This window comes from Balaenoptera physalus (genome assembly GCF_965194825.1).
Source record: "Balaenoptera physalus genome assembly, chromosome: 9".
NCBI lineage: Eukaryota > Metazoa > Chordata > Mammalia > Artiodactyla > Balaenopteridae > Balaenoptera > Balaenoptera physalus.
The window spans coordinates 95,070,096-95,090,064 of record NC_138888.1 but is presented as its reverse complement, the minus strand read 5'-3'; the positions used below and the strand labels follow the sequence as shown (position 1 = coordinate 95,090,064).

At 38.2% G+C, this 19,969-nt stretch overlaps 1 protein-coding gene across 4 annotated transcripts in view; it reads left to right on the top strand.

The window, feature by feature from the left end:
• MEI4 (meiotic double-stranded break formation protein 4) overlaps window positions 1–19,969 on the top strand; it is a 255,740-nt gene that overhangs the window by 24,518 nt on the left and 211,253 nt on the right. For all 4 annotated transcript variants that reach the window (XM_082474217.1, XM_082474218.1, XM_082474216.1 and 1 more), the window contains exon 2: window positions 15,541–15,786. In XM_082474217.1, coding sequence (XP_082330343.1) covers window positions 15,541–15,786 — 246 coding nt within the window. The remainder of the gene's footprint in view (window positions 1–15,540; window positions 15,787–19,969) is intronic.

Below are 19,969 nucleotides of genomic sequence, written 5' to 3'. Positions count from 1 at the left end.
TAAAATGAGAGCTTAGGGAGGGGAAACCATGGTAAAACCTCAATATTTACAGAATTATCAGTCTATTTATTAATAAAACATTTTTCATTCATAGTAAAGTGTTTATTCACACATGTGCACATTCCTTCCTGTACAGAAAGCTCATAGTAACCATAAGTAATTCAGATGGGCCATTGCTAGCTGTAATGAAGGAAGAAGAAGAGGCTTTGGATATAATTTCGGTGGAGTGACCCTGAAGTGTTTCATTCTTATGGCTGTTCTTGTAGCCTTCTCAAGCTTTTCCACTTACTTGTCATCATCTTTTTTGAAAAGTTTGATCTTAGTTACACAATGATTTAATGCTCAGTGTCCAGAACTCCTGAAATCTTGTCTTTCGTGAAACTGTTCACAAGTGTGAAGTCTTGTAAGGAGAGATGCTCATAAAAACCACTGGTGTATCTCTTGATGTGTCTGAATTTATCTATCATGTCTCAGTTATTTGTTTTATCTCCTTTTTTTTTTATCATCAGTCATAAAGTATAGCTACAGTTTACTATGAAATGGTTGTAATTGTTGTAATGATTTACCATTAACAGTAAAAGTTAAACTACTACTGGATTTCAGAAGAGGATGAAAGAACCCCAGTGAAGCCCTCAGTAAGATTCCCAAATGGTCTTGTCGGGCTTTGCGGTCAAGCAGTGATGTAGTTGGATGTTGGCTTCAGTATTCTGGGCATTCTTTTTAGAGACCCATTGAGTATGCATTTAAGAGCTTTTGCATCGGAGCCAGAGGTTATGATGACCTCATGGATATCATCTTTTGTGCTCTGACTCTGATTAAGTCTCTTATCAGATTGAATTATGCTTTTCTCTCTCTCCCTGACCCCTTCCCCCCAAGAAAACAGACGTTATTATGAACTTTAAAAAAACAGAGAATACATATAATTCATCTTTGGTCAAATTCTAATAGTTTTGGCCTTGAGTGTTATACACACTCACAATATGTTTGTCGAACTGAATTGCTGTCACCAAGTTGCCCTATACCACACAGAATGGTTGTTAGAACACTGACCACATGTTTAGTCTTTGTGGGTAAAAATATAAGATTCATGGCCTATGGAATGGCAAATTGTTTGGACTATGGTTCAGACCTTTGCATTACTTTAAACCACTTACCCTAGAAAATTTTATGAGAAATATTACGAGGTTTATCTTGAGATAACAGTTGATTCTGGCGATGTAATGTACAACATGGTGACCATGGTTAAAATTACTGTAGTGTATATTTGAAAGTTGCTAAGAGACACATAGGAAATACTCATTAAATGTTGGCTGTTATCAGTTCTTGGGGTGGGAGGAGTAAAGGTCTGCCTAAAGTAAGCTTTTAGGAAGTTGTGTTTTGTGAGATGCGACAGAATCTCACCTACCATTCTCAGTAGTTTAGTCAAGTGTGTATTGTTCCAATACAAAGTGGAATTTGGACTTTTTCATGTAACAGAGTACTAGGTACAGCCTCAATGTGGGTGGATATCAACAGCCAAAGCCCCCATAAGAGGCTTGGCACTTGGGGACTTCAGAGGGTGACAGCATGACATATAGAAAAGAGCACGTGCTTTGATATCAGATGGGCTGTGAGATTAAGGATGGGTTCTTAAAAACATCTCTGAATTCCAGATTCCTAATCTGTTAAAAAAAAAAAATATGGTAGAGAGGAGTGGAAGGTAGAAATATTTTCAGGGTTATTGTGAGATGAACTATGAAACTACCTAAAATATGAGTGCTTTTTATGGTTTGTTTTATTCTTGTTTTGGGGCTGAAAGTCATAACAGTTTTGGAATGGACCATTGCTTAGAGAAAGTATTCATAGACTTTTGAAAGTGGTGTTATTCCAGGAATGGAGTTCGGTAGTGATGCTATAAGTGTAGTCCTCAGACCAGCGACATCACTATTACCTGGGGACTTGTAAGAAATACAGATTATCAGGCCAACTCCAGACCTATTAAATCAGAAACTCTGGTTGTGGACCCGAGGGATCTGTGTTTTACAAGGCTTCCAGGTGATGCCAAGGCAGCTTCAAGTGTAAGAATTACTGAAATAGGGTAAAGGAGAAGGAAGCACCAATTCTGTTATTTTTTGGACTGCTTTGTGTTTGTGGCATTTCCATGCGCTGCCTTTTCTTGACCTTCCTTTATCAGATGTTTTGCCCACAGTGACGGCCACACATGGTCAAAGTGGAGTGCTGCAGGTGGTTGTCATTTTTGTCTAACCTTTCTTCATATTCTTCTTTCGAAGGATCTGCCTTTGTTACTTACCATTAAGTGGAAACACATTGGAACCACTGGACTTTGGATAGTTTGCTTTCACACATGCACAAATAAGTAGCTAACATTTTGAGGGACTCCTTCTGCAGATTTCCAGAGCTTTCTCTCTGTGTAGTTCCCTCCTCCGTGGGACTCTGCCCTGACAGTTCCTATATCTCTGGCTTCTGAATTCCGACCTCAGTCTGCTCATTTCTCTGACATATTCAGGCTCTGTTTGGGTTCCAGCTCCTTGCACTGTGGCCTGGAAACTGCCTTCAAGCAAGAAGCTGGTGCATTGTGGGGTTCACCTTGGTTTTCTTCTCTAGGAAATTAGAGCCCTGCATGCTTTCTGTCCAATTTTGTTTTGCTGTCTAGTTGTTTAAGGTGGAGTGTAAATCTGGTCCTTTTAAACTCCATCTTTGCTAGAAACCCCCTGTTTTATGGGGGTAAAATTTAAATGGAAAAGATTAAGTGTACCATTGGTGGCTCTGATAAAACAACACACCCGTGTATATCAGCCCCGTGAGATATAGAACATTACTGTCACCCTGGAAAATCCCTTCATTATTCTTCCCAGTTAATCCCTTTCCCCATCTCATAGAGAAAACATTATTGTTATTTTTTCCACCATTGATAAGAGTGTTCTAGAACTTCATTTAAATGGAAACTTAGAGTATGTATACTTCTATGTATGTTTTCATTATTCACACAGTATAATGTTTTGACATTCATTCGTGATATTGAGTGTATCTGTAGTTCATTACTTTTTATTGCTGAATAGTATTTCATTGTATGGATATGCCAGACTTTGTTTTATTCCATCCTGTTACTGATGACACCTGGGCCATTTCCAGTTTTTGGCTATTACAAATAAGGTTGCTATGAACATTCTTGTACAAGTCTTTTGTGACATATATTTATATTATCTCTTGGGTAAATAAATGAGTGGATTTCCTGGGCTATAGGGAGATTATATGTTCAGTTGTCTTAGAAACTGTGAAACCTTTTCCAAAAATGGTTAAGCCATTTTACATTTCCACCAGCCATGTATGAGAGCCTCAATTTCTTCATACACTTCTTAATTTTAGCTCTTGTGGATGTGAAGTGGTATCTTGCTGTGATTTTAATTTGTGTTTCTCTAATAACTAATAACTTTGAATACCTTTTCATGTGGTTATTGACTATTTTTCTAGCTTCTTTTATGATATATGTTTATGTCTTTTGGCCATTTTTTAGTTGGGTTGCTTGTCTTTTTCCTTAAGGATTTTTAGCAGTTCTTTATAGAGTTGTATCCAAGTCTTTTGTCAGGTAAACATATAGTGAATATTTCCTCCTAGTTTGTGGTTTTGCTTTTTCTTTTCTTAATGATGCCTTTTGTTGAGTAGCAGACTTAATTTTGATGATGTCTAATTTATCAGTGTTTCTTCAATGATCAGTGTTTTTTATGACTTTTATCAATAATCTTTCTCATTCCCTAATTCATTCTGTTTTCTTCTTGTTTTAGTTTTTATGTTTAGACCTGTGATTTAATTAGATGTGATTTTTGTGTAAGATCTGAATAGATGGCAGTGTTCCTTTTTTCCATATACTTAACTAATTGTTCTAGCACTGTGTGTTGAAAAGACTTTACTTTCCCAATTGCCATTGTCAAAAATGAATTGACTCTAAAAATGTGGATCTAGTTCTAAACTCGCTATTTTGTTCCATCGATATATTTGTCTATAATTGTTCTAATACCACATTGTCTTGATTGCTTTGTCTGTATATTGTGTCACAGTTAAGCCACCATTTGATTTCTCCGGCTTTGTTCTTTTTCAAGATTATTTTGGCTATTCTAGTTTTTTTTTTAAATTTCAGTGTGAAATTTAGAATTCATTTATCAAGTTCTACAATGTAGTTGATTAGAATTTTAATTTAGGATTGTTTATATGGGTCAATTTGAGGAGAATTAAGATCTTAGTAATGTTAAGTTTTCTAGTCAATGAACATTGTACATCTCTTGATTTATTAAGGTCTTCAATTTTACTGGACAACGTTTTATAGATTTCAAGGTAGAAGTCTTTCACATCTGCTGTTAAATTTATTCATCATCATCATCATTGTTATTATTCTGACTTAAATGGGTTTTTGCATATTGACCTTGTGTCCTGAGACCTAGCTAAATTCATTCATAAATTCTAATAATTGTTTGTTCTCAGCTTCCTGAGGGTTTTCTGTAGACATTCATGCTCATTCATTCATTCATTCTACTTATTAATAAGTAGAATTTTACTTCTTTATTTCCAATCTATATATCTTCTTACTTTTTTCTGTATTCTACTCCCTGTTATATCCAGTAAAGTATTTAATAGAGTTGAGAAGAGTGGGTATCCTTGTTGTATTTCCAGTCTTAGTGGTAAGGCATTCAGTGTTTCATCATTAAGTATAATATTTCCTCTGCACTTTTGTAGAACTTTATCACAGTGAGTAAGTTCTGTTCTATTCTTTTGTTTTTTGTTTTTGTTTGTTTATGAAGAAGTTTTTTTTTATCATGAATCAGTTTGAATTTTTTAAATGTTTCTTATGAAACTATTAAGATGATCATAAGTTGCTTTTAAAATAATTTATTTTGTTAATATGTTGAATTACAGTGATTGATTTTTGAATGTTAAAGTAATCTTGCATTCTTGGAAAAACTCTCCTTGGTGATGATGATTACTCTTTTTATAAATTGCTGTTTGATTTGCTAGTATTGTGTAAAGGATTTTTGAATCTTTGTTCGTTACATATATTGGTTTGTAGTGTTTATTTTTTCCCCTGTAATATTTTTGTAATATTAGTATCAGGGTTATACCAGTATACATATCAAATTATAAAACAATGTATGGTGTTTTCTCTTTCTTCTGTTTTTCACAGAAAGAGTTTATGAAGTTTGTTCTACCCTCCTTCCATTAGTTTTTTGTTTTGTTTTGTTTTGTGTGTGTGTGTGTTTTGGCCACACTACATGGTTTGCGGGATCTTAGTTACCTGACCTGGGATTGAACCCGTGTTTCCTGCAGTGGAAGTGCAGAGTCCTAACCACTGAACCTCCAGGGAATTCCCATAGTTTTTGAAAGATATAAACTTAGTACAATTTATTCTTTCATTGTTAACTAGAATCTAGTAGTGAAACCATATGGGAATGGAATTTTTGTATGAGTGTGGGTGAGGTTTTTAATAAACATTGAATTTCTTTAATAGGTATAGGGCTCCCCAGAGTTCTTTGTCTTCTTTTATCAGTGTTGATCAGTATATTTTTTTTCAAGAGATGCATTTATTTCATCATAACTTCTCAAATTTATTAAAATAATTTGTTCATAATTTTGCTTTTTTAATGGTTGAAGGGATATATAGTGAAATCATATCTGTTCCTCCTGATCATGATATGATTGGTGTTATTTCTCTTTTTTCTTGATAATTCCTTCTACACATTTATCAATTTTATTAATCTTTAAAAATAACTTTTGCCTCTTAAAAATTGTTTATTTTCTGTTTAACTGCATTCTGATTATATCTTTATGACATCCTTCCTTCTATTTCCTCTGGTTTTAATTTGCTATTTTTCTGATTTTCTAAGGTGGAAATGTAGGTCATTGAATTTAAACTCCTTTTCTTTTATAAAGATAAGTATTTATTTAAAATAAAATTTCCTTTACAGGCTCTTTTAGCTTCCTCCTTCAAATTTTGATATGCTGTGTTTTCATTATTATTCAGTTTGAAATATGCTTTCAAAGTACTCTAATTACATTTACAATTTTTTCTTTGTCCCCTATTTTATTTAGAAATGTATTGTTTATTTTCCAAATAGTTGAGAGATTTTCTAGAAAATTTCTAATTGTATTTCTTATGGTTAGAGAACATATTGTATAAGATTTCTGTCTTGAAATTTAAGGAGAATTATTTTGTCTTAGCATATTTGTCTTGTTGAACGTACCATGTGAACTTGCAAAGAATATGCATACATCTGCATTTATAAGTCGTAATGTTCTATAAATACCAGTGAGTTCAAGACGGTTGGTAGTATTTTTCAAATCTTATATAATCATCATTTTATTCGAGGTCTAGTTATTCTACCAATTACTGAAAGAAGTGTGTTAAAATCTTCGCATATGATTGCGGATTTGTCCTTCTCTTCCTTAAGTACTTACAATTTTTGCTTCATATATTTGGAAGTTCTGTTATTGCTTTTATGTGCATGCAGATTTAGGATTGTTAATCTTCATGATTAATTGACCTTTTGAAATTATTATGAAATGTTCCTCTACATCTCTGGTAATATTTTCTTGTCATGAAGTTTCTTTTGTCTGACATTAACATACCTGTTGCAGATTTCTTATGTTTATTCTTTGCATTTTCAGTTACTTTCAGCCCATATTTGTTTGAAAATAGTTAATTGTTTTAACCTACGCATTTTCAGTTTAGCCCTTCGGACACAAATCAAATAACTTAGGTAGAGCATCCAGGTAAAAGTTTTACTTTGAGATAAATTGCCAAATATATGTGTAAGTTAATGATCCTCCTTTATTTTCTTTATTTCTGAAAAATTAGTAAGGGAGTAAAACCCAAATCTTACAAATTTCTTATAGTAATTGAAAGGACAAATAGATACAGAAACGATGATGAGTTAAAGATCTGAATTTCTTTTACAGCCTGAGTTACTTTGGGAAGTTCCTATGGTTTTAAACAAATGACTTTACTTGATTACCCTGGGGTAAAATTGAACCCCTGCTACAGCTAAGTCTAGTTTTTGTTGGAGTATACCATTTAGAAGATGAAGTAGATTGATATTATTTTCAATAAAAGGCCTCTTTCATGGCCATAGCATAGCATAATAAAGGTTCTAGAAATTCTTAATACAAATGATATTACTAAAAGAAAAAAAAAAAGATGCCTATGCAGCTGCTGTTCTGCCTATATTTTCCATGGGCACCAAGGTTCAGACCTGGCCATGGTGTCATCATGAGACCAGTTCTTAGCTCTTATGACTTTGTTTGGGTTGGTAATCTCAGGTTGGTCAGGTCTAAATTTTAAGGAGGAAGGCAAGTTCTGATGGTAGAAGAAATAGGGAGTTTGGAAAGTGTGGTATAGTTGCCTGGGAAAATTAGACAGCAGTTGTTAGGCCACAGGATTGCTGATGCCTTTGACCTTGAAAGGTTCCTGTTACATGGGTAGAGGTAGGTATTGGTTACAATGATGGGAGGAAAGCCGGGAACCGATTCCTGCCCCATTTTCTCACCTGGTACCCAGAGACATGTGCCTTATTCTGTCTTTTGTTCCCCTAGAGGGTTGCATGCTGATCTTTTGGAATAACCTGCTCCTCCTTCTGATATTCCTTAGTTGGTTAAGGGTTATAGTAGTACTCAGAGGGGAAGAGGGGAAGTAGTATGGATCCTGTGAATTGACACGTTCTTGGTAGAGAAGAGCATTATATTGATATAGATATTTGTCACTGTCTGATTTTGGAGGAACAGTAGGACTAGGTTGAGAGTCTGGGCAGAAGCAGGTAGAAATGCACACTGTAGAGGAAAGCATGAGGACCAGTCCTGAGTGATGGCGTCCCTACAGCAAGGGCTACATTGCCTCTGTCTTTGTTGTCTGCAGCAATCTGAGGGGCTGAGTTTAAAGGGACAAAAGGGCAAAGAACATCAAGTGCTAGAGGATGTGTAGCATCAAAGTGCTCAATATCTGTGAAACGATCTCCCTTTTTTGTGGGCTATTCTAAGGCAAGTAAAAAAGTAGAACTCTGATCTATCAACATTTTAAATGCAAATCTAAGTAGAAAGTAAAAGAACTTTCTACTTAATAAAGACTTACTTGTGAAATGAGGCCCTGTGAGAGGCCGTGAAGCGTTGCCAGTTGCTCTGTGAAATTTGTGGTGGTCTCCTTGGTGAGACTTACATGAGTGAGATAGATGGGAATTGGGGCACTTCTTCAGAGTTAAGATGAGCCTTAAAGAAAATGTTTCTGTGCTGCTGCTTGTGCTTCCTTGAGTTCACATTTCAAGGGCACAAGTGAAGTCTACAATGGCGTGGTGAAAACACATCTTATTTCCTAATGTGTCATTTACAAAAGGGGACTTCTTTGGATAGGGCCTTTTACCTTTTGCAGGGTACTCTGTGCTCACCGTCTTCCCTCTTTAGTCTTCTGTTTTCCTTGAAGCTCAGGCCCTGGCTCAGTGGTCCCAGCTGCTCCTCTCTCTCTCCTGGGATTGGCTGATCCTCTCTCAGTTGCCTCTTCTGGTGGTTTCTGGCTTCATTCTACAGTCTTCCTCATTTTCTGACTAACAAAGATTCCAAATTTGTGCAGTTTGTGAATTTGAGTTATATAGAGTATCAGACTTTTTAATAGAACAATATTATTGTTTTTGTGATAAGGATTATGTCTTTATCAATGTGTGAAGTAGCTAGGAACTAGGAAATACCTATAATTCTTCCAATTTATTTTCTAATTATGTGTTAATAGTACATATCAGATTCCCATTCCTTCTGTGGATTTGCATAGTGGAAGATGATTACTGATTGTGCTGAATATACATGACTCTGCATTTCTGAATCAGTGTACTTTTTGCTGACTTATGAAATGTGTGTGAAATGTGTGTGATGCACTTTTCCTGTGTGAAATTCTGCAGTATTTCTTGCCAGAATCCAGAGAAAATCTTTTCTATGACAAAAAAGAGGCATTGAGGAATCAAAAGGTGAGAGTTGGGGGGTTGCATGGAAAGAAAACCATGTTAAGAGACTCTGTAGACAATTTAAATCTATGTTTAATTAATTCTTTCAACAAGAGGAAGATTACAGGTAATTGGCCTGTTATGATGGGAATGAAACAGAAAGAAAAAAAGCAAGTATCCTTTTATCTTTCTAAGCCTCTTGTTATACACAGACTCTTTGCTGAGAAGGCTTTAAAGACCCCCTTAATAACTAAAGTGGAGGGATTTGAAATCTTGAGGAACTCCTGATTCTTTTATGTAAAATTTCACATGATGTTAATCTGCAGAACAATTCACAGTACAGTATGTGCTGAAACTATAACAGTAATTAGAGAATTTGTCAGGTGGATCTGATCTAAAAAGTGCATGTTAGACCTTGTCCAAACTTTGCTGAACCTATTGAAAAAGTCTTGTAATGTCTTACAGTTCTGGCATTGCCATTGCTCAGCTGTCCCCAGACTGGTATTTGATAAATGCATATGGCGTTATGGTCCTTGGGATCTCCTCCAACATCCAGGCTTGTCTTATCGTAGTCAGCTCAGTCATTTAGGGAATGTTCAGCCAATGTTCTTCAGTTTCTTGCTTTACTGGGAAAGCAAGTATTTATCATAGGGTTCACATGAGATAAAATCTGGTTTTCTTCCTTATAGTTTACCCTCTGACCTAAACCTGTGTATGAACTAGATTTTGTCTTGTATTTTCTTTACTCAGGCGTTATACTGGTGAAAGTTTAAGGGTATACTCTAGAAAGGCATAAGTTTAGAGGGAGTAGACTCATTGGAGGTAGTCAAGAAAGGATGCTTTGTAAAGTGAAGAGAGACAGATGTGACCTTCAGGTTAACTAATTAAATTCCCCTCCTAATCCATTCTCCCTGCAGTGCCATTCTCCCTAGTATGTAGTTAACAAAGACTAGCTGAGCGCCAGGGATAAGAGCTGGCCAAGCAGCCCTCTGCGACTGCCTGACCCGCACCGATATATTCACTCACTCATCAGTCCTTCAAGTACTCAGTAGAATGCCTGCTATGAGCCAGTCAGCTATCATGGCACTGGGGATACAGTGGCTCGTAGCTTGCTGCTTAGTCACACTGGAAAGTTTTTCTGCCCCCACTACCACCAAAATCCACTGTGTATTTTGAATTAGAAGGAACACAAAACACATCTAATGAGGACATGCATCTCCTATGGACATGGAAAGAGCTGAAGTCCACAGGCTAAGTGTTATCGAACCGAACTTGGGTCCACTCACTCGATGTGCAGCAAAGCCAGTCTACTGACCCCAGGTTGTGAAGGAAAGCACAACATTTATTGCAGGGCACCAGGCAAGGGAATGGGAGACAAGACTCAGATCCGCTTTAGCTTGGTCTTTGAGTTAGGGATGTTTTAAAGGCAAAGAACAAAGGTGCAGGGATTAATCATTGCTTTGTGACATTTCTGTGATATTTCTTCGTCCTTAATCATAGTTTCAGGGGTCAGGATGACTCTGGTTTATTATTCTCTGGCCAGGTGGTCCACGGCTTAGGGGCCTGTTAGGAGAAACAACCTGAGTTTGTACGTTAATGATGATACCTGTTAGAGCAATTTTAGGACATTAACGCTGTTATTGGCAGCAGCAGTCTTAGTCATCTGACTCTGGTTGATTAGTGTTCAGTTAGCACAGGATGGAGGTCAGAGGGGACAAGAAAGGGAATAAAGATTTGGATAGAGAGATTAGTAATAAACTCGGTAAGGGAACTCCGTTTTAGGGGGACTTGGTTTCATTAGTAGAATTTGGTGAAGGCTGATCAGGAGGGGAGACTAGAAAACCTAGGAGGCAGAATTCTCATTCCGTTGGCTGTGTTTCCTCAATTCTGAAAGCACTTGGACAGTTAAACATTTCTGAGCATGTTTAATGTGTGGTTATTTCATTTTTTTTTTCTGATTTTATTGCATTTACTCTTTCTTTTTTTAACTTTTTAAAAATTTATTTATTTTTATACAGTTTTTAAACATTACACTCCATTTACAGTTACTACAAAATATTGGCTCTATTCCCTGTGTTGTACAATACATCCTTGAGCTGATCTTACACCCAATAGTTTGTACCTCCCACTCTCCTACCCTTATACTGCCCCTCCCCCCAACTGGTAACCAGTAGTTTGTTCTCTATATCTGTAAATCTGCTTGTTTTTTGTTATATTTACTAGTTTGTTGTCTTTTTTTAGATTACACATATGAGTGATGTCTTGCAGTATTTGTCTTTCTCTGTCTGACTTAACTTCACTTAGCATAATATCCTCCAAGTCCATCCATGTTGCTGCAAATGGCAAAATTTCATTCTTTTTTATGGCTGAGTAGTATTCCATTGTATATATATGTACCACATCTTCATTATCCATTCATCTGTTGATGGACACATAGGTCGCTTTCCATATATCTTGGCTATTGTAAACAATGCTGCTATAAACATTGGGGTGCATGTATCTTTTTGAATTATTGTTTTTGTTTTTGTTTTTGGATATATACCCAAGAGTGGAATTACTGGGTCATACGATAGTTCTATTTTTAGTTTTTCGAGAAACCTCCATACTGTTCCATAGTGGCTGCACCAATTTACAGTTCCACCAACAGTGTACAAGGATTCCCTTTTTTCCACATCCCTGCCAACATTTGTTGTGTTCTTTTTCATGATAGATGTTCTGACAGGTGTGAGGTGTTATCTCATTGTGGTTTTGCATTTAGTAGTTAACATTTGCATCTGTAGTTAACATCATGTGGGAAATATTTTCCCATACTTTTAAATGTTTTCAAAAATATTTTCAATTAAATTGTATAATATGTGACAATTTAATTAATACATTTCGATTGTTAGATGTTCAAGCTGGTGACAGGTTTTGTTTTGTTTTGTTTTTGGTTTTTTTTGGTAGTTATAAATAATCCTGTAAGACCATCTATGGGCATAAAGTTTTGTTGTAGCTCTGGTCATTTCTTTAAGATAAAATCTTAGGACTTGTATTGCTGGGCCAGAGGGGGATAAATGTTTTGAAAATGCTTGGCACATATTAGGAAAATATTCTCCTGAATGGTTATCTAATTTAAACTTCCATTACTCTTACATACGAGTGATCTGGGGCTCTTCATAGAATTTTCGTCAATGATCTTGGAGATGAACTAACTTCATAATTCAGGATTATAATTTAAAACAGTTTTGACAGTATAGAGAATTGGTTAGTTGATAACAAATTTAAGTTCAGTAGGGGAAAATGAGGGTAGCAGAAATAGGGTAGATAAAAATTGCTAAAATACTGTTTGCTGAGTAGCTGTTTCTGCACGCATGCCTGAAGGAGAGTAGAGGACAGAGGGAATATGACTAGATTTTTCCGTAGCCCAGTGGGGGACTTTGTTATGGTGAGGACTGTTCCCAAATTCAAGAAAAAGAAAGCCCATTTGATCAAATGCACTATTCTAAAAAGACTGTTAAAATTTTATATTTTAAGCTATTAAGAATTCAAAGACACTAGATACCTTATTGGAGAACATTAAATGTTCATTTTAATTATTTAGTATAATTATTTGAGCATAAATTGAACTTACAAAAGTCTTTCTGAAAGTTACTACTGCTTTTTTTTCTAAGTTAAACAGAGGATATATCTAGGAAGCTCATCTTTTTCTCCATGAAATTTTAGGGGAAATAGAATTATCTTCGCCTTGCAAATGGCACTTTGAGGATAGGAATGCTATCCTAAAATAAAGAAGGCATATATTTATAACACACACATACAAAAAAAAAAAAAAAATGAGGAAGGAGTTTAAAAGCTTGCTCTGTTTGGATGTAGGTTGTAGTTCTGTGTGTGTTTTGAGTGTGATTTATACCATAGAAGTCTGTACCAAAGATGTCTATTAGTGGTCGTATTCTGCTTATTTATGATACATTTCTTTCTGATTAATGTTCAGAAAAGTGACCCTGGGATATTTATGATCCAGAAGGACTTTATAATTCGATCTTTTTTCCACTCACTGATACTCAGCATGGTTTTAAGACTATTGACAAATCACATATGATGACTTAAAAATCGGAACATTTAATTAATCAGCTTGCTTGAATCAATTAATTAAATATTTCCGCAAAATGACAGGGAGTTTGCTGTGTTTTATTATCAGAGAAGTTTGTCCTCTTACGCTAATAAACTGTTTTCTGTTTTTTTTTTTTTTTTTTTTAGCCAAGATTCCCACCATTCATAATTGAACGTCAGATTCTTTTCTAACAGAAACGCTTTAAATAGGTCACTTATTATTATTATTACTATCACCGTCGTTATCTTCTGTCAGTACTGCTGTGTATAAGTGTTAACCTTCCTTAGGGACAGGCATCCAACCCTGTGTGCTTTCTGCACAGCGGGCCTTTGTGGAGCGCTGAGAGGTGGATTCTCCTGCTTCCTGTCGCCGACACGACAGATGGAGGATGGACCAGCCAAGTGAAACGGTTGCTGCGAAAGCTAAAATAAGCGCAGCTGTAACTCTTATTAGTTTGTCCATCTGAACAGTATCTAGCCCTTGGTGTATTCTCCAGCTGCGAAAGTTTGGAAAATGGCAGCTGTATCTTGCTTTTAGAAATCCATTTTTTATAAATTTTTTTCTGATTATAGTAGATATATATTCAAAGCAGAAAATCAGGAAAATTTAGAGAAATATGAGAAAAAATCAGTAATAATTCTACAGTAGAGGGAAGTCCTACTTAATTTTTGTACATAATTGGGTTTTACATATAATTTCATGAACTCACTGTTTTTCCCCTCAGCACATCATTAACACTTTCCCATGCTAATAAAAATATCTCTGGGGCTTCCCTGGTGGCGCAGTGGTTGAGCATCTGCCTGCCAATACAGGGGACATGGGTTCGAGCCCTGGTCTGGGAGGATCCCACATGCCGCGGAGCAACTGGGCCCGTGAGCCACAACTACTGAGCCTGCGCGTCTGGAGCCTGTGCTCCGCAACAAGAGAGGCCGCAACAGTGAGAGGCCCGCGCACCGCGATGAAGAGTGGCCCCCGCTCGCCGCAACTAGAGAAAGCCCTTGCACAGAAACGAAGACCCAACACAACCATAAATAAATAAATAAATAAAATAAAATAAAATAAAATTAAATTAAATTAAAAAAATCTCTGAAAATTCAGTATTTAATGGATATGTAATTATCATTTGTATGGTATATGATTATTTACTTAACTGGTTGTTGGTCCCAGTTTTAAATACTATAAATAATCCTGTAATGAACATATTGTACACGCATTCTTGTGTTCATCTCTGATTATAATAAAACAGCATTATGCTACCTGTTAGATTGTATATTTTCAGTGAAAATTTATAGGATATCAGATAGATACTCATTGTAGAGGGTGGGAATACATCTGGTAAGACTGGATATGGAGCCTTTCAAGCTGTTCTTTGAAAGGCGTACACAGGGCCTTGGCAGCTGTAAGACTGTCAGGGCGTCATAATTGGGGAAAATTCACGAGCAGAGAAGTGAATGGGAATGACATTGGGCTGTGTACATCTATTTGTATGACTGTCATCCAACCATGGTGGAGAATAGCCTTGAGAAACTGAAGGACATGAAGTTGAAGTGTGGAATTTGAAATTATGTTAGTAGGTAGACGTGGCAACTCAAAGCCCTGAATTTTCTGCACCATTGTACTTTTTAACCATTCATTAAAAATGTTTATGTAGCATGTTTTATGTGCAAAGCCCTTAAATTCAGTAAAGCATGGTGGAGGTCCACAGGGGCTTATACTTCATTTGTATTAAACCAATGAGTATTCATTGGTATTAAACCAATAAACGTAGTGTCATGTTGTCCTCATAATTGTCATACTGTGGTACAGTGTTGGTTTGGAAAAGTATCCTCACGGTGGCAGTTGGAAAGCTTTGGAGGTGTGGAGTCAGAGCAGAGTGACAGCTAAAATGATGCAAATATTTGAAAGATTGTTCTACGTATAGATTAGAGGGGCTTGGTGAGAAGCAGGAAGAGTGGGTAAAGGTTCACTAAGGAATTCAGGATTGGGGGGCACTGACTTCAAGACTTAGAGTGGATTAGAGGAGTAGAAGGGCTTACATTTAAATGAAGGATATAATTTAGTGATTCTGATTACACAGTGAACTCTCTGTAAGATGTAAAAGCCTCAGTCCTACCCCAGATTTGCCGAATCAGAATTTTGGAGGGATGAGACCAGGTATATATACTAAAAATCTCCCTCAGAGATTTCAATGTGTGTCTCTGGTTAGAAACCACTAAATGAATTAATTTGTGTTTTTTGCATTCCAAGAAATTGTCAGATTATCCGCACCTACTGTTTTGAATCTTAATACACTTAATGTGCATGTGTTTGCATTTCTCTTCTGCGTTTTTTTTTTCAAACTGTCTTCAGTTCCTGAGAAATTTTTCTGCTACTTGGTTTCAAGTTGTAAACTTATTAATTAGTGTTATTCTGCAAAATCAGTTTTGAGCAAATGAAGTGGACTGCAAGGAATTTCTGTAACTTTTTTTTCTTATTACATGATAGGGACAAAAGCCAGGATGGATGATCAAGCCTGGTATCTGAGAACTTCAAAGCTGGCTCTGGCCTTGGCAATTATCCGCTCAAAACCAGCAAACAAAAGCAGCAGAGAATACACAGAGCATCTTGCAAGGATGGTGTCTGGGCAGGAATCGAAGTGGAGAGAAAAAGTCAAAGCCTGGGAAGCTGAAGTTCTGCAATTACGTCAGAAACTTCTTCTGAGCAGGATTTGTTCAGGATCCTTTGAGAGTGGTGAGTGGATGAAACCTGGGGATGTATCAACCTGTTTTATTTCAGCTTCACAGTTATTTAGAAATTTATTACCAAGACACCGTTGTTTAGTTTCCTAAAATTAGACTTCTTCTTCTTACCCTATAAAGACTTTTTACTTCTAATCATTCATGGAAAGCTTATTGTCACTTTCTAATGGATGGGGCTGCGTTGCACATGGGGATGAAGTTGGAGAATAAATTGTCTAGATGCAAAGGCAATAATACTTGAAGTTTACTGGAGAAATTAATTTAAAAATCTCACTCATCCCTATCATTTTACTCTGTATTTTATGTTGCTTTTATATTACGTAATTCATCCAGCAGCCCTGTATCAAGTACCAGCTCTGGACCAGGCGTGCAGTGGGTGGTGAGGACCCAAAAACACATAGAGAGAGGTGCTGCCCTTACCGTGAAGTACCTACCATTCTAGCAGGGAAAACAGACCGATAGGTAATGAACCCAGTTGTGATGAACGTTATCGTAGAGACAGTGACAAAGTGCAGAGCAGGAAGCCATTCGTTCTGCCTGGTTTCTGGAAAGGCTTCTCAGGTTTGCCCCTCGCGGGTCTGTCCCTAATAGTGAGGTGGTCAGAGCCTGCAGCAAGAGGCAGGAGCGTGAGCTGGGCAGCAGGGAGAATATATGCCCCATTCACCATGGCCAGCGGGACATCCCAGAGCCCAGAACACCGTAAGGTAGAGAGATCTGACAGGGAGAGGCAGAGAGGTGAGTGGGGACCAGGTTCAGAAGGGCTTTGGATGTCAGCCTGAGGAATGTTCCTTATCAATGAGTTGGCCAAACAATGTGTGATCTCCATAGAACCCGTGAGAGAGAGTGCAAGGGGGACGGTAATAATGACACGAGGACAGCAGGGAAGACCAGGACCCGCTAGGACAAACCAGAGCACGTGGGCACCTCCTTCGCCAGGAGCCGTTCACCTTTTTGACTCAGGGGACTGACCCTCACATTGTGATTATGAAACGTAATTCTGCCGATTATTTGAAAATGGAAATCAGATCGTGTTACTCCTTTGCCTAAAACCTTTCCCTGACTTCCCGTTGTGCCTCGCACTAGATTCCCCCTTGTGGCCGTGGCTCTTGACGCCGTGGCGATTTCACCTCTGCTCCCCTGCGCGCATATACCCTCCCCGCTGTGCACACAGTTGCAGCCTCCCTGGGCATCCTTCCAGCCTCTGCAGGCTCTTCTTGCCTCGGATCTGTGCTATGCTCGTCTCTGACACGTAGCTGCCTCTTCCCTTCCTAGAGATCTTATTCTAAGTGACCCCTGCTCAGTGATCACTACATGTATAGCACCACTCACAGTTATTTTTTACCCAAACACCCCCCTATGGGTCATGTATCTGTTTGCTTACTTGGTTGCTGCCTGATCTCTTTGACTTGAGTCTGGGTTTGCTGAGGAGAGGGTCTTTGATTTGCTCACCACTCTCTCCTCAATACCCACCCCAAAGCCTGCCTCACAGAAGGTGCTCGATCCATATTTGTCAGATGAAGTGGAGCATAGAGGGTGCTTTGGCTGTGGCAGCGTTTGGAGGCAAGGAGGCAGGTTCTAACAGCGTTTACCAAGGCCACGTGAAGAGTGATGCGTTGAACTAGATCTGTGACAGGGGAGAACCAAAATGCACAGTTCCAGAGTAGAAACTTCAGAAGTTTGTGAATGAGTTAAGAGGCGGTTTTAAGGGAGCTGGAGGCGTGTAGGATAATCGAGGTTTCTAGTCCTTGTTCATTAAATTGATTGCAATGCTTTGAATCCAGATCATGAACACAGAAAAAAGCTTATAGGATAACGGGTTGAGTCCAGGTCTGTCCGAGAGCGTTCTGAACATATCCCTGAGTATATAGGCATTACCTAGAAGGAAGGTAGAAGTATGGTCCTGAGTCTCAAAGGGGATGAGCAGACTGGAAATATAGACTGACAGTGAGGATTTCTTGGTATTTAAGTGATAGTGAAGTTATCACTGTGGATGAGGCTACGGGGAGGGTGCAGCTTTGCCGGGGAGGCTGCAGGTTCCAACACTGCGGGGTGGGCAGAGGGAAAGGAGCCGTTGGAAAGCGTGTGACTGTCGTATTAGGATGTGCAGGTGTAGTGGGCTGGTGCCTGCCCTGGGTGGTAGTAGGGCACTTGCTAGGTTCAGGAAAACCCTGCTAACCCAATGCCCGTGGTGTTACTAAGTCTCATCACTGTGTGAGCAGAAACAGTGTTACATGATTTAGAGCCACATTTTAGTCTTTCTAGGCAATGGCCTCTGTGAGACTATCTGTGAATGGCAAACATAATTATTATTAACTTTTTTTGTGCAGTCATATGACTGATATAATGGCACACACGTAAAAATTCCCAGTTATATTGAACTGTGAAAATCATAAACATCCCTGGTATCAGAACTGTTGTTTACCATCAAGGGTCTGTTTACAACACCGATACGGTGGGGTGTGTGATTTGTTTGGGACGTGAGTGGACCTAACGGTGAGAGCCTCCACGATGACTTGTTTTTACACTGAAATCTTTCACTTACCATGCCTGTGAGAGGAATTTTCAAATATCACGTAATTAAAATCTCTTTTACTCACAGCGAGAGTTGCAGGTAAAGCGTTTCAGTGCAGATGTTTGGAAGTAGTCTGACTCTCCATCTGTTAGCTTGAACTTGAAAAATGAGGAATAAATGGATAGATTCAGATACATAGAGTCAGTATTAAAGGGGAAAGGCAAAAAAAGCTAAGAAAGGGAGGGTATTAGATTGATAGGAAAATAAAGGAGGAACATAGCTGGTTTTTAAAGATGTATGATTTGAAAGACTGACACGCCTTGCTCTAAGAAAACTCCATCGCTGAAAATCAAACTATTTTATAGGTGTATTTATATTTTGTGTATTTATATTATGTGTTTCTTTACACATGCATGTTCTCCAGTGTTCAGGGACCACAGGCCCTCAAAAAATGGTGAATGGAATCCTTCCTGACGAATTGAGAGGCTGGGGAACTTAAGCTACAGCATCAGCTATCCATTGAAGCAACCGAACAACCCAGAATTAGATAAAGCAGAGCTGAAATGGCGAAGTAAACAAATAAGGAAGTATGATGTGGTTTATATAGCATTTCAGGAACTCAGCTATTTCTTTATTCTGATTTATTTTTCTATAGCTTCTTAAAGGGAAATATTCTTCTTTATTGTATTTATTAAGGGGCTAGACTATATAGAGAAGGGATAAATAGAACTTGCTCTTGGAATTATGCCACATTTTAATTTTACCTAAATGCTTCTTATTGGAGGAAGGATGGAAGGAAGGAAGGAAGGGAGGAAGGGGAGGAAGGAAGGAAGGAGGGAGGGAGGATGGATCGAAGAAGCCCAGACATCCGGTGTCACATTTCTTAAAACCTTCTAGGTGATGTGTGACAGACAGGTTAGCTGTCTACTCAATAGCCAGCTTCCTTCTTCTTTACTAAAACACTCCAATTTTGTTTTGACAGACATGTGCCCATGCCTAGTGGGTTAATCTATGAAGGGCTTAGACTTGTTTTGCCAGTATTGTTCTATGGTTGGGCAGTGGAAGCTAAAGAGGAATCTTTAGAGCTTTTGGTAAAGATTCACCTCATTGTATAAAGAGATTGAGGCCCGTGAAAGATAGCAATTTTAAAATACTTTTACCTCAACCACTTGCTTCCTGTATGGGCACTGCCTTATGAAGATGTGATGCCTGGAACTGCGGTAGCTGTTTTACGACCATGTGGCGATATTGAAAAATTAATGTCAACATGGTGAGGATGGTAAGCAGGAGGATAAGAGCCTTGGTCCTTCTTGTCATTGCCGACCAGCCAAAGCAAGTCTAGGATTACTTTATTAGGAATTTTTTTCTAAAAGATAAATAATGGGGCTTCCCTGGTGGCGCAGTGGTTGGGAATCTGCCTGCCAGTGCAGGGGACACGGGTTCGAGCCCTGGTCTGGGAAGATCCCACATGCCTCAGAGCAACTGGGCCCGTGAGCCACAACTACTGAGCCTGCGCGTCTGGAGCCTGTGCTCCGCAACAGGAGAGGCCGCGATAGTGAGAGGCCCGCGCACCGCGATGAGGAGTGGCCCCCGCTCGCTGCAGCTGGAGAAAGCCCTCACGCGGAAACGAAGACCCAACGCAGCCAAAAAAAATAAAATTAAT